The sequence below is a fragment of the Tachypleus tridentatus genome, chromosome 9 (genome assembly GCF_004210375.1).
Source record: "Tachypleus tridentatus isolate NWPU-2018 chromosome 9, ASM421037v1, whole genome shotgun sequence".
NCBI lineage: Eukaryota > Metazoa > Arthropoda > Merostomata > Xiphosura > Limulidae > Tachypleus > Tachypleus tridentatus.
Genome location: NC_134833.1, coordinates 96,587,202 through 96,600,817, shown reverse-complemented (window position 1 = coordinate 96,600,817; position 13,616 = coordinate 96,587,202). Strand labels below are relative to the sequence as shown.

Sequence of the window (13,616 nt, the reverse complement as noted above, 5' to 3'; positions counted from 1 at the left end):
TTCTGTGAAGAAGGAGATTACATCTAAATTACCATTAGCAACATGGAGAGAATCTACAGAACAAATTAAAATGAAAAATCTTTAGCGGTTAAGAAATATTGGTAACACCCACCCTTAAACAGGCAGAAACATCATTGGGTGCTCAAACTATTCCTGTCCCAGGCTTATATAAACTGTAATATTTGGTGTTTTAGATAGGTATTGATCATATTGTTTATTCTGATTTTCCTAAACAACAACTGAGGAATTGGAACATTGCCAAATAGACTGTTTGTTTTTTTAATTTTGGGTTGAGCTACATGAGAGCTAACTGCGCTAGCCGTCCCTAATTTAGTACAGTAAGAATAAAGGGAAGGCAATAAGTCATCATCAGCCACAGCGAACTCTTTGGCTATTCTCCTATGAATGAAGAATTAGATTGATTGAAATATTTTAACCCTCATGACTGAAAAGGTGAACTTGTTCAGTGTGACGAGGATTCAAACCCATGACCACGAGATTATGAGTGGAGTTTCCTAACCGCCTGTTCATGCTGGCATTTCAAAATAGAATCGTGACAGATACTCCATGAACTAGCTCTGTAGTGAAGGCTACATAATAATTATTATTCAATTCTTTGTGTAACACGAACTCGGACTTTTCATCCTTACTATACACAACCAAATATTAAGCTCAGACTTTAGATGAAATTATCAGCTCACAGCAAACTTGTATTCTGTTTAAGTCTTGAATAGAATTGCATAAAATTAACAAAAATAAAAAAAGAACATTTTTTTCATAATTAAAATATTAAATAACTAAACATAGCAGCAGAAAGTAAGGTAATATCAAATCATTTATATATATTTATATTTTGTACTTTAGAATATCTTACAGGAAACATACTATTTTGACTTACTATTTAATACATTTAACTTGCCACATTCATGTATAAGATTAAAATACTTAAACATCATGTTAAAACTGAGAGTTAGATGGTGATTATGAAGTTCATCACTCCGTAGCTCCGTATTTCTTATTTCATTTACTAGAACTTTGGAAATTGGTTTCTATCACATATTGCTTTTAATAAAAATTATATAAAGGTTGTGTTACACAACATTGTATCGTAATCGTTAGAGTTAAGAAAATAGTTGATTTGTCTAAATAATTTACTTGTTTGAATTTCTCGCATATGTAAGTTCACATTATAGTTGAAATATAAAAGATAATTCACAAATTAATTAAACGATAAATTTGTGAATTAATCTTAAGATATATGTTTCGATTTCACGTTTGTGTACGGATCGCAGACTGAGTAATGCTTCGGATTAAATCCAATAAACAGTCACAAAGTAGAAACATTCAAGAGTATATATTTTTATTCATGTATATATGTGTCGACATATTCTTCTCTTTTTTTTTACTTCTATTTAATGTTTTGTTTTTTTTAATATTGGAGTTTGCACCAAAGAGCGCAAAGTTGAATAAGGTAAACCGAAATCAAACAGTAGCAGAAATCAAACAAATGCACCTAGAGTAAGAAATAAATACAATTACAGTGACGAAAACTACGCATTGAAAAAGATGATCTAAGACCATTCATCATCCAACATTGAACAATTATTGAAAACATAAAAAAAAATACGTATGTTAAAGATAAAAAATTTAAACAGATAATCCTTATATCTCTCACCATGAAAAAGGTCAGCAGTCGCCTGGTATAACTCTTTTATTTATCAAGAGAAACTAAAGGTAAAATATGTATTCATTTTATTTGAATACCCACTTATTTTATGTTCAGTAGGTGTTTTTTCTTTTATATAGAAAGGCCACAGCGAGCAATTTGCTGTGTTTATCGAGGTTAAGTAAATCGTTGATTTCAGTATTGCAAGATCTAAGTTATACCGTTGTTCTAAAGAAAAATACTTTAATTTATTATACGCGTAAACATATAAAACACATTTTGAATATTCTACTAAGGTCAGCGCTTTTACGTGTTTATGAAGTATTCCGTAATGAGCAAGAAATCCTTTATATATAAATTAAATTATATCTTATTAAAATTATTATAATTTAAAATAAAAGAAATTTAACTTAATATTACCTATTGAAATTACCTCGCAACTATAAGCATTTTAATCACTTTACCATTAGTTTGTTACGCGCACTTTCATTATGCCATGTGTGATGAAATAATCTTGAATAACGTTTTCATTGTAGGGTTAACGTGTCGATACCATTACTATGTTCCTATTCAGATAATGTACGTGAAGGCAGAAAATTTAAATGAAAGCTTTATAAGTATATGAATGATAAGTGTTTCCTTTTACTGTTTTAATAGTTTAGAAGTTGGGACAGCCTAGATGGAACACTATAGCTTTTATTGTCTAAACTTTATTTTATACTGTATTATGTTACGATTGCTAAAATATTACGACAGTCAAGAGTAATCGGTAGTTTATACAAACATCTTTCAAAATTACTATTTTAGTTATGAAGAGCTATGCAGTTTTATTTTCATAGCAAATGATCTATTTTTACAAAATAATTATTTTCAGTCAGTCATTTACTTCGATATTAAATTGTGTTGCGATACTCAGAGTATCTTAACAATTAAGCAAACACACATTAAACACCAAGTTTATAATCAAAAGATCAAAGAAACTTTAATTATCTAATACATTATACAGGCAGTTAATCTATGCAAAATATTAAGAGCTTCGAAAACATTTTGTAAATCAACTTTGATCACTATATTACTTGAAATACCTAAACTTCAAGGAGGCTGAATAAAGTAGCAATTAAAAATTCGAAATTAATGATGGATGTTGGTTTCTAATAAATAATTATTTGAAAGTAGACCAGATCTTACTAAAACTTATCAACATTAGTGGTTCTTTTAAATTAAAATTGAATTAGTGGAGGATAGGAAACAATTTCAAAAGTTTATCTTGAGCCTGCTGAAGAAGTGTCATTTCCAGAGATCTCGTGATGGATTACACTGGATTATATAATTGTACTACTTTTTAAAAACTTAAAAAAACAGCACAATCGAATATTTTTCTTTTTGAGAGAAAAATTGTTTCTTCAGTTTCAACTTTATTCAGAATTTTTGCCGTTGTGAACATTGAATTTTGAGAAGAGGGATGTGGTAATTCGTTTGTGTATACAGAGGATTGATAATTGTACAAATTAATAAATTATCCACGTTTGTTCTCTTATTATCTAGAAAACATATCCAAAGACGGTGATCAAGACGTTTCCGTATTTTTGCACACCGAATTCATATTCTGATTTTTTTTCAATCCCATGGACACGAAATGGACGTCTCCAAATTACTCTTGTGACTAGTAGAATAAATATACTCAGATTCAATGGAAATTATTTCAATCCGTTATAAACACTCACGTGACGTCTCAGTAGAGCTATTCGGCAAAATAAGCGATTACAAAGACTAAAAATACCAATCATCTTTGCTAAAAAATCATTTTCTACGATTTCATAGCTACACGAAAAACAATTATACTATGTGTTGATCTTTTTCACTCACCGAGTTGATTTCCATAATCTTGATTGTTAAATTCCTGCTGAAATAACAAAGAAACAGTACACTATCTATGTAAATTCGGATAATTTACCTTGCTAATATTTATTAGTTCGTTTCAGACACGGCTTTAAAAGTAAACTAACTCTGATTTTTCAGGTGAAACACAATTTCCTTTAATTTACAAAAATAAACATTTACGTAAAAAGAAGTGAAATTACAATGCTACAAAGGGCGCTGGCACACTATATGCATTTTAGTATGCTTTTGACAGAACATCAACACGACAGCGACTTTTATAGGACATACCGCTAACACCTGGGGTCTGCACAATGGTTTTAATGTAATATACACAACTACGAACCTAAGGCTCAATGGTTTTTGCTCCCCTACTGTTCTCATTCTTACGGGGCCCGGCATGGCCTAGCGCGTTAAGGCGTGCGCTTCGTAATCTGAGGGTCGCGGGTTCGCGCCCGAGTCGCGCCAAACATGCTCGCCCTTTCAACCATGGGGGCGTTATAATGTTACGGCTAATCCCACTATTTCTGTTGGTAAAAGAGTAGCCCAAGAGTTGGCGGTGGGTGGTGATGACTAGCTGCCTTCCCTCTAGTCTTAAACTGCTAAATTAGGGACGGCTAGCACAGATAGCCCTCGAGTAGCTTTGTGCGAAAAAAAAAAAAAAAACTCATTCTTATAGTGCCTGCCTTTACAGCATGGATCCAATCCTGTACACGATTTGCAGTTACGTCACGCAAACACGTGATATAAACTTATGCCGCCATGATGGTAGGCTAGACGCCTCATCAGTGCGCCTCAGTCAGCTGGTCATCAGTTCGTTTCTCATAACACTTCTGTATTATTTTGACCATGGTGACTACATCTGTAGCTGTTGGTTGTCAGGACAGACAAGACCGAGATCCAGGAAAGAACTTTCACCGTTTTTCGACGGATCCTGGGCGTAGATCTCGATGGATCGCTGCAGTAAAGCGAGAAGGTTGGCAGCCCACCAGCGCGAGTCGTGTCTCCAGTGACCATTTCATTCTGAGTAAGTAACCACTCTTTCTGCAGGAGATAATAAATATATAGTTTAGATTACAAATATAGGAGGGCTCTGAAACCAGAAACGAAATACAATCGTTTTATAGTTGTGTTGAAGCTGTACAAATATTATATTATATTCTTTTACAAGGAGGGGCTGCATAAACAGTTATAAACAAAATAGTTCATGACAGGTCACAAAACAACGAGTATAAAATTATTATACTCTATTATTGTTTAGCTTAACATGCATCACAACTGTGTATTGTATAAAATTTACTTTTCATTTAAAAAAACGATACATAAACAGCTCGGTTACTCTTGCCTCTTGGATTAGTCTTCTTGTTTAATCAATAACAGTTAATGATTCACTTTTATTTAAATAAAAAAAATTCAAGCTGCAAGTTATTTACATATATTATTACATACTGGTACTTGGGTATTTGTCAACTTATATATATAAAATCAGCTAACTGTCACAAAATTATGTAACATGTTTATTTTTGTATTACAGGTAAGAATGATGACTTCCTATCCCCAGACTACGTTCCTTTACAGTTCCAATATGTGTCTTCTTCACAGAAAAAAAAAAGTCAAAAGTCGCTCTGGAAACATTCAACAGAAGATCAGCCTACAAAAAGCGAAGAAGATGTGCTGGGTTTTTAATTGTTAAACTTCTGTTAAAACCATAAAACTTGTTTATTTCACTAACCTATGATGTGTTTCATGTTTGAATATTTCTTCATATAAGTAGGTCTTTTGCAACTTTATGTTTAGGTTTCTGATAATCATTTAATAAATATGAATATATATAAATCAATCACAAGTAGTTTTCATTTTGTTTCAGTGGTGTCTCAGAGTGAAACTGACCAGTTTCTGCTGTCCATGTTTGCTTCTGCTCCTGCTGAGTACTTATTGTGTGGAAGCTGCTGATGAACAGGAAGGTGGACCTCAAATTCCAGACATAGTCAGAGTGATCTCCATTTAGACTGATCTTATAGTATGACTAATATTGAAGCTTTACAGACAGTGTCAGCGATTGAGAACTGAAAATATTGCTCTCCTTGAGAAACTTGACAGTATTTCATTTTATCAAAAATCTTTAGAAAAACATGACAAAAAGGTAAATATTCTCACAGGCCTGAACTCATATGCAACTCTGATGTGATTGTATAATATCCTGAGTACTGTATTAAGGCCAATGGAATCGCCGAGTGTGTTTCAACAAATACTGATAACACTGTTAAGATTGAGATTCAACATGAATATGCAATACTTAGGTTTTCTGTACGGTGTGCATTCTTCAACAATACCTAGGTTGTTTCAGACAGTTGTTGATGATGTGATGTATGCTCGTTCAGTTCCAGCAACCATTTTCTGGCCAGATCGTGATCTTCTTCGTAAAACTGTCCCCACCTGTTTCCAGAGAACATTTCCAAAGTGTGCATGAGTCATTGATTGTTTTGAAATTTGTATTGAGAAACCCTCTGATTTTAAAGCAAGAGCTAAGACGTATTTCGATTACAAGTCACATAATACAGCAAAATATTTGATTGGTATTTCACCACAGCGAGTAATAATTTTTATATCCAAAGGCTATGGAGCCAGAGCAAGTGACAAATTCATAACAGAATATTCTGAGTTTCTTAACAACATCCATCCAAGTGACACAATATCGGCCGACAGAGGGTTTGATCTAAAAGATACATTTGACTACTGTGGTGCTAAATTGGAAATTCCAGCATTTACAAAAGGTAAAACGCAACTGTATGCTGTGGATATTGAAAAAAACCAGGCAAATAGCATCTGTTAGAATCTATGTAGAATGCGTCATAGATGTTACCAGACAAAAATACACAATGTTGGAATCAGTTATTCCAATTACTGCTGTAAGATGGTGTTGATGTTGACAACATAAATAATCTTGATAAAATTGTGCATGTTTCCTGTGCTTTGGTGAATATGTGTCCCTCTGTTATCTCGAAAGATTAGTAAATTATGTTTTATGTCCCGGTAATATGTTGTACCTTCACTAGTTATGTTTGTGCCAAGTAAATGTTTGGAGGTATTTGACTTTTATTTTTTCAAGTGAAAAGAAAAACTGTAAACCTGTATACACAAATAAACATAGATATTGCAATATATCACATGTATTTATTTATGCTCACAAAAGTAAAATTGTCATACCCAGCCAGGGCACAAAATATTACAATTTCCACATTTATCACTTAATAATTAAATATTCAACATGAGCAGTCTATGCAGTAAACTCAAATACCGTACAATGGTAATTAACATAACAGTGTATGATTATGATGTGTTAATGACATAATGCTAAATGTCATTGTACTGGATGTTAGGTTTTGGATTGGCATCAATGAAACTAGTGAAATTTTCAGGCGATGTCAGATATGGGTCGACTTTGATGGCACTGATTTTATCAATATAACAATCCCGATGATTATGACTCACGCCTTTTGCATAATCAGATAAACATATAGGTCCATTCATATTGAAGATCGATTTGATATGACTAATGACAACATTTACACCACGCGATCACAGTTCACAATGTATACAGCCATACATTCGGTCGACTGCGCTGTCTGGTGATGTTGCCTGCCAATATGGCGTCAGCATTGATACCACGTGGTCAGTGACGTCACATGTAAAGCCACTATATTCTGGTAGATTCATTTAATAAGAGCATCGATAGAGATTCATCGAGTCTACCGTGATAAAGACGGCTTAGTGATCGATAGGTGTGTAGCGCCGCGTAGACCTACGTGTGTGCAACCCTTTTTTCTAAGCTGTGGTGTTAGCCTCCCTCTTCTGTGACCAAGCGTATACGAACAATAACCATATTCGCCTTATCTTACACTACTTACGCTAGTGGAAAAACCGACAGAGCTCTAACGCCTAACCCACTTGGTATTAAGTAGTTTTAAAAATCCTCAAAGACTACGTCAATAGAAAATAGAGCTCACAACTTAGTAATTTCACAGATATTAATTTTATTTCACATTCAATAATTAAAAAAAAACATTTGCGAGGTGTACGACAAAGGATCATTCTTAATGATTAAAAATGCAAGAAAAATCTCGTTAAATCGAAACTCTTGACAGACTCAAAACTACATTTGGTAGACACGGAAGTAAGTAAGGAAGTTTATTATGATAAAAATGGGATCGAGATATCTGTGGACATAGCATATGTTGTCCGTTATATAGCTTTGTGTTTAGTAGTAAATTAATGAAATTTGAAAAAATTTAATATTTTATGACAAGTCAGATTTCGTAATTCGTCAGAACCAAAGATTCGCAGACTAAATTACACGTGTTGCGACTGGAATAACACATTCACATAATTTGTATAATATACAGGGTGGCTCGCATGTCCCTATCTATTCATATATCCTGTGTATCCAGTGTATCTGTGTGCTGTCCCTCCTTTTCGCTGCATAATTTTATGCAACGCCATGTTTTGCGAGACATTTTCAAGTGTAATGAGCTTACATCGGTCATATTTCTCTGAACAAAAAAGAAACAAATAATACATGCGTAATTGAATATAACGTAATAACATATGGATGGGTAGGGACTTACGGGCCACTCTGTACTACAAAATTGCAACGGATTGAGCTTGCGATAGTATTCCAGATATTGAGTAGTTTGAATATGTGAGCAACTAAAATATCCCCCCCACACACACACACCAGTTGTGGGTACATTATACGAGTGACAGTAAATCTCGTATCGTAGTCCTGCTAGTCAGTAGTTTTAAGATAGTATTAATGTATATGCGATAAATACAAATAAATGTTTAAAAGAAAGCGTTAATGGCACTATACACACAATCAGATGTAAATGAATTAAGAGTAGAATTTTGACAAAATAAATTAATTACCAGCATTATTAAGTATTTTAATGTAATTAAGAGACCATGTTAAAACGCGCTCGATGACTAGTACTAATACTTAAAAAATGTTCGGGTTTAGTACGACAGAAGTAAATAAAGCTACGCTCCCACTGTCCATGAATTTTAGATTTTGTAAAGAAGTTTTAATCAACTATGGTAAAACAGTGTCAAACTCTAAGAAAACTAATGTTTCTAGTTCTATGCAACCATACTCAATTAAGTAAAACAAAGTAAAAAAAAACTGATATTGAAAAGAACATATTCGAAAAGTAACTTTATTTTTTAAACAAATTTCAATTATTACATCAGGAATAAAAATACAGTTATATACATAGTTACACAAAAATAAAAACTTTTGTACCAAAAAGCTAAAACTTAAATTTTTTATTTTTGCTAATTGTAATTTTTTTATGGTTTTGAATTTAAAAGTTGTAACTTAATTGTTAATTTATTGCTTAACACTATATTATTGTACGCGTGGTCTAACATGTCTGAAATTTATAGATTTAGTATGAAAGAAAGTGAAAACGCGCAAGTGTTACATCTTTACTGTTCTTGCTGGCCTTCTTTCACCGCCGGTTTATCTCTCATTTTAACCTGCACAACTCGTTCATTTGGCTGTTGACACTCCAAGACTTTCTTAGGTGCCTCGATCGTCAATATTCTGTCCGAACTCAGAGACGATCGTAAAGTTTCCGGAGCAACTTCTTTTGGCAGCATGTATCGTCGCACAAATTGTCGGGATATAAATCCATGTTCATCTGGTCTTTCTTCTTGTTTACCTTCAATGACAACGCAGTTCTCAACAGTTTTGACATTTATTTCGTTAGGTTGAAACAGACTGACGTCAAGTAATATCCGAAATTTACCAGGTTCGTTTTTCACCTCCGAAACTCCGCTACCTACCTTACGTGTTACATGACGTGGGGGTCGTAGGTAGTAGCCATGATACAAAGTTGGTGTTAACATATCAACACCGTTACGGCCAAGCCCAAAATACTGAACCGCGATATGACTAGGAAAATCCCAAGTGTCCCACCATTCTCTCCCTACTAGAAGAGGTACAATGTTCCTTGAAAAAGCCATTTCTAAAAAGTTTGTAGTACAACGTTCATAACTACCCCTCAAACACAAACCTCGTATGTGTTTATACGTTTCACTGTTTCCCATTTATATGTGGATATATTGTTTTCGCAACGCCCTCTCAACCATTTGAGAATCTCTACAAAAACATGAGCTCAAATTCTATTCAATATTGCGCAATGGGTGAATGATCTACAAATGTTTCAAAGGTAATTCCAGACCTAGAAAAATTCCACAAGGATGGTTATGTGATATGGTTTGTTGTCTTACAAAGTAACATAGTAAAAATACCAAAATATAACAAAAACTGTGTATGGATTAACAATAAAATAAATCATTTATGTACGCGTAACTAGTTAGCTAACATTACCTTACATTTATATTGAGTTTACTACATACGCAAAGCGAAAAAAAAAGTGGTATCTGAACACCTTTTGAACTTGACACTTAAATAAAAATAGAGTTGTCTTAACTAAGGTTGCATCTTTTAAAATGATACTCTTTGTTACGAAAAGTTAAACATTTTTATTTTGATTGAAATAAATTCCAATTATCAAAATTTTAATAGTCTGTATATTATATTTGAGGAAGGAATAGCTCACATATGAGTTTCAAAATGAACGTGATCATGAAGATTATCTTGTAAAGATGTTTTTATACAACATTATCTTTTCTCTCCTGAAAAATATCTAAGATACATGCTAGAGACTTATGTACAAATAACACAAAAATATTTTGTATTCATTCTAGTTCCTGGCACAAATATAAAATACGCCTTTCGTCTATCTGGCTCAGTTTACTCACACATTCTTCGTCTCTCTTAAAAAACAAATAAGCAATATTTGCTTATACGTGAGCACACGTATGTTTAACAAATATATATGAAATATTGAACTAATCCACATTAGAATCCTAACAAAAATTTCTTACTAACATACTGTAAATTATGCGAGTATTTCTTTACCCACATAAATAACAGTCCACGTATTTCATATATATATTGACGGTCTTTTTTTCTTTCTCGAAGAAAATTATTCAATTATTTTATTATTCCATTCTACCAGTAACTTATTCAGTTGCTCTACTATTAAAGTTTGTTTTTAACTAAGTTTAGTGTCATAGTTGATTAGTTCACAGTGCTAGAAAATGATTACTTTTCAGAAAATAATTATTTACAGGTAATTATTTACTACCATAATAAGATGTCGTGATACCCAGCGAATCTCATCAGGTAAGCACACACACAAACACACACTAAAACCAAGACTTTAAAGAACATAATAAAGAAATTTTAATTATTTAATACACTATACATGCAATATGTATATTGAAAGTATTAACAGCTTCGTAAACATATTTTATAAATGAACTTTTGTCACTTTATATTACAATTGTTACGGAAAAAAAGAACTTTAACGGGCATGAATAAACAAGCAATGAACAAATTCAAAATGAATAGAATACAATGCTCTCTTATAAATAACTACTTAACATAACAGACCAAATATCACTAAATTTTATAAAGAACATAAGCTCTTAAATATAAAAATTAATCTCGTCGATGATGAATAACCACGTTCAAAGGTTTGTCTTGAGACTGCTGAACGAGTGTCTACAAGAACGACTTGTTAACAGAACTGCCTTTGTAAACTTTAATTCTTCACAAGTTGAGTCTGGTAATTCTTTTCTCACATCTCTTCAAAATACTCTTGTGAGTAGTAACATAGCTTAAACGTTCACACGATAGTTCTTTCAACGTTGGGTACGCAGGCTGCAAATATAACCTTCTTTATGTAAAGTTTTCGTGTGGAAACGCAAAGAAAATTCTTTTCCGCAACATTCACGAATTTTCGAACTGTGGTGGTGCATGGGTAGATGGTTTTGTTTTCTCTATCAGTTTCACAGGTACACAGAAAAACAGTTCCGGCTGTTAGCTCATGGTTTTCATACTTCTGGTCTAAAAAATAACTTCAGATACTTCAAGAACTTTTAATGAATATTGCTGTTACAAACTTAACACTTAAGTATTATTATAAAGGTCTTTAACTTTTTGAATTCAAAGCTACAAATAAACTGAATATAAATTATTATTGCTGGTCAGCTTTATACTTCGGGACTACCCAATGGTGACAAATATTGCATCCGCTTAAACGCTAAAGGTCACAAAGATTCAAACATTACAGAATACACTAATTACATCAGCATACAGAGTAACTAAAACCACTTCATCAAAGTTCATACATAATTACTCAAACACACAAACAATACCGGTAGACTTCTACAGAGTACAATAAAATATTTTGATAAAAATTGGCGAAAAAATGAGTTGCTATGCGAACTAGATAGGTATTGCATATATGATCAAGAGAGACCTAAACACCTTTCCCCGTTAAATCTATACATTAGATCATTAAGACAAAATCATCTAAAATAATAATAATAACAGTAGTAGTAGAATATAGATAAAATAAAATAGGCCACCTATGTTCTAGACTTATTAAATAATAATAATAGTAACAAAAAAATCAAGAACAATATAAATGGACAGTGTCCTGAAAAGGACCAAACTAAATTTATGATATCACTCCAGCCATTCTGTAGTTAAATCGAAATATATATTAATCTGGCCACTCCAACAAAGTTATGGAAGAAGGAATAGGTCGAGTGTACCTGACCCTCCTGGGTATACACATAAATATATCTAAACAACAGAGAGACTAGACTAGAGACTAAAGTTAACGAAAGAGTTACCTAACGGTCGATTGAGGGAAGAAAACAGATTGGTCAGCATGACGTCTTTGAAGTACATGTGATTCATGAAGTTACTTAACAAACAAGCACTTCAAACCAGTAGACGTGACCGTCACAGGTAGTCAACACGAATCTTTGCAAACTGTTATCGTTATTCGTGGTGGAAGAAGAATGGATTATTGATTTTCTAACTTAAAATACACATACTTTTGAATTTGGACATTTAAGTCACACTTCGTACATTTTTGTCACTTTTATAACTACGATTGTTTTCAGATCATCTAATATTTAAGTTTATACCTTAAGTTATTTACAACTGAACACATTTCTAATTTATCTCATATTAGTTAAGTTAATTATTTTAACGGCTATTAAATCACGATTCTTCTTACTTTGGTCTAAAAATTACGTAACTCATTATGGGGTTATTGCTAAAAGATTAATCAATATTAAATTCTATTCAATGCAAATTACTTATATTAATTATACTTCCCAATACTATCTGCAAAATTAAAAGCGTAAATGACATGGTTGGAACAGTAATTAATTATGTTATACTTTAAACACAAAGTTACTGCTAAGAATACCCTTGAATTTGGGACAAAAGAATTTAATGGGGCATTTAGAAGACTTAGAAAACATATTAATGAAATCAAAACTTATCGAATATATAAATTATAACGTTTTAATAAACAACAAAAATTTCAGTTCTTAAAGAAATGAAGTATATTAATTTCCTTTTGAAACTCTTTCATAAGGAAATATGGACACATCACAAACTAGGAAATGAAAGAGATACTAAATCAAAGTGTTGAAACTTTTAGGATGAAACACTTTATAGTACGTAGCAAATTTGAATTACGTTTCATGTAATTATAACTTGCGTGTATGTTGTGTTTTCTTGCAGCAAGGTAACATCGGACTATCTGTTGTAGGGAAACGGGTTAGAGAATTGAAATAAACAAATTGTCTCGTACCGTACTGATGAAAAATAAGCAATCGATTTGTTAAGTAGTTATTCTTTAAATTATTATCAGCTTAATTAGAATGTAATTTCTCATTATCCACCTTATACACTTGTATGAGGCTTTATACACTACGATAACTGTTCTTTTAAAAGTGATTATTACAATGTTTACCCAACAAAACTGTTCAGTTGAGAAGGGTTAATGACAGCCATCTTGAGAAAATCTATTTACTTCCTAGTATAATTTGTCTAAAAATATTGCTCTGTCAATGTCTTTATTGTTGTTATAAAGTAATTATAATTTATATTTCATTAAACATGTCCTTGTTCTAA

The 13,616-nt window shown here is 32.4% G+C and overlaps 2 protein-coding genes and 1 pseudogene across 4 annotated transcripts in view; 1 reads left to right on the top strand and 2 right to left on the bottom strand.

The window, feature by feature from the left end:
- Positions 1-13,616, bottom strand: part of LOC143225826 (uncharacterized) — a 439,460-nt gene that overhangs the window by 329,551 nt on the left and 96,293 nt on the right. The window lies entirely within an intron of this gene.
- Positions 4,310-6,704, top strand: LOC143225824 (THAP domain-containing protein 1-like). Of its 2 annotated transcripts, none has more exons than XM_076455885.1 (3): positions 4,310-4,571; positions 5,079-5,215; positions 5,412-6,704. In XM_076455885.1, the coding sequence occupies exons 1-3, from the start codon at positions 4,394-4,396 to the stop codon at positions 5,550-5,552; spliced, it is 456 nt and encodes a 151-aa protein (XP_076312000.1). In that variant the 5' UTR covers positions 4,310-4,393; the 3' UTR covers positions 5,553-6,704. The 2 variants fall into 2 exon arrangements, with proteins under 2 accessions (XP_076312000.1, XP_076312001.1); XM_076455886.1 differs by having other exon boundaries at positions 5,079-5,222; positions 5,412-6,161.
- On the bottom strand, positions 8,738-9,632 carry LOC143227198 (protein lethal(2)essential for life pseudogene; annotated as a pseudogene).

What these genes read in the sequence shown, in the direction of transcription:
- LOC143225824 (XM_076455885.1), top strand. Translation starts at nt 4,394, where the DNA reads ATGGTGACTACATCTGTAGCTGTTGGTTGTCAGGACAGACAAGACCGA. An exon ending in CAGTGACCATTTCATTCTGA is followed by an intron (nt 4,572 to 5,078) that starts GTAAGTAACCAC and finishes TTTGTATTACAG; the next exon opens with GTAAGAATGATGACTTCCTA. An exon ending in CTACAAAAAGCGAAGAAGAT is followed by an intron (nt 5,216 to 5,411) that starts GTGCTGGGTTTT and finishes ATTTTGTTTCAG; the next exon opens with TGGTGTCTCAGAGTGAAACT.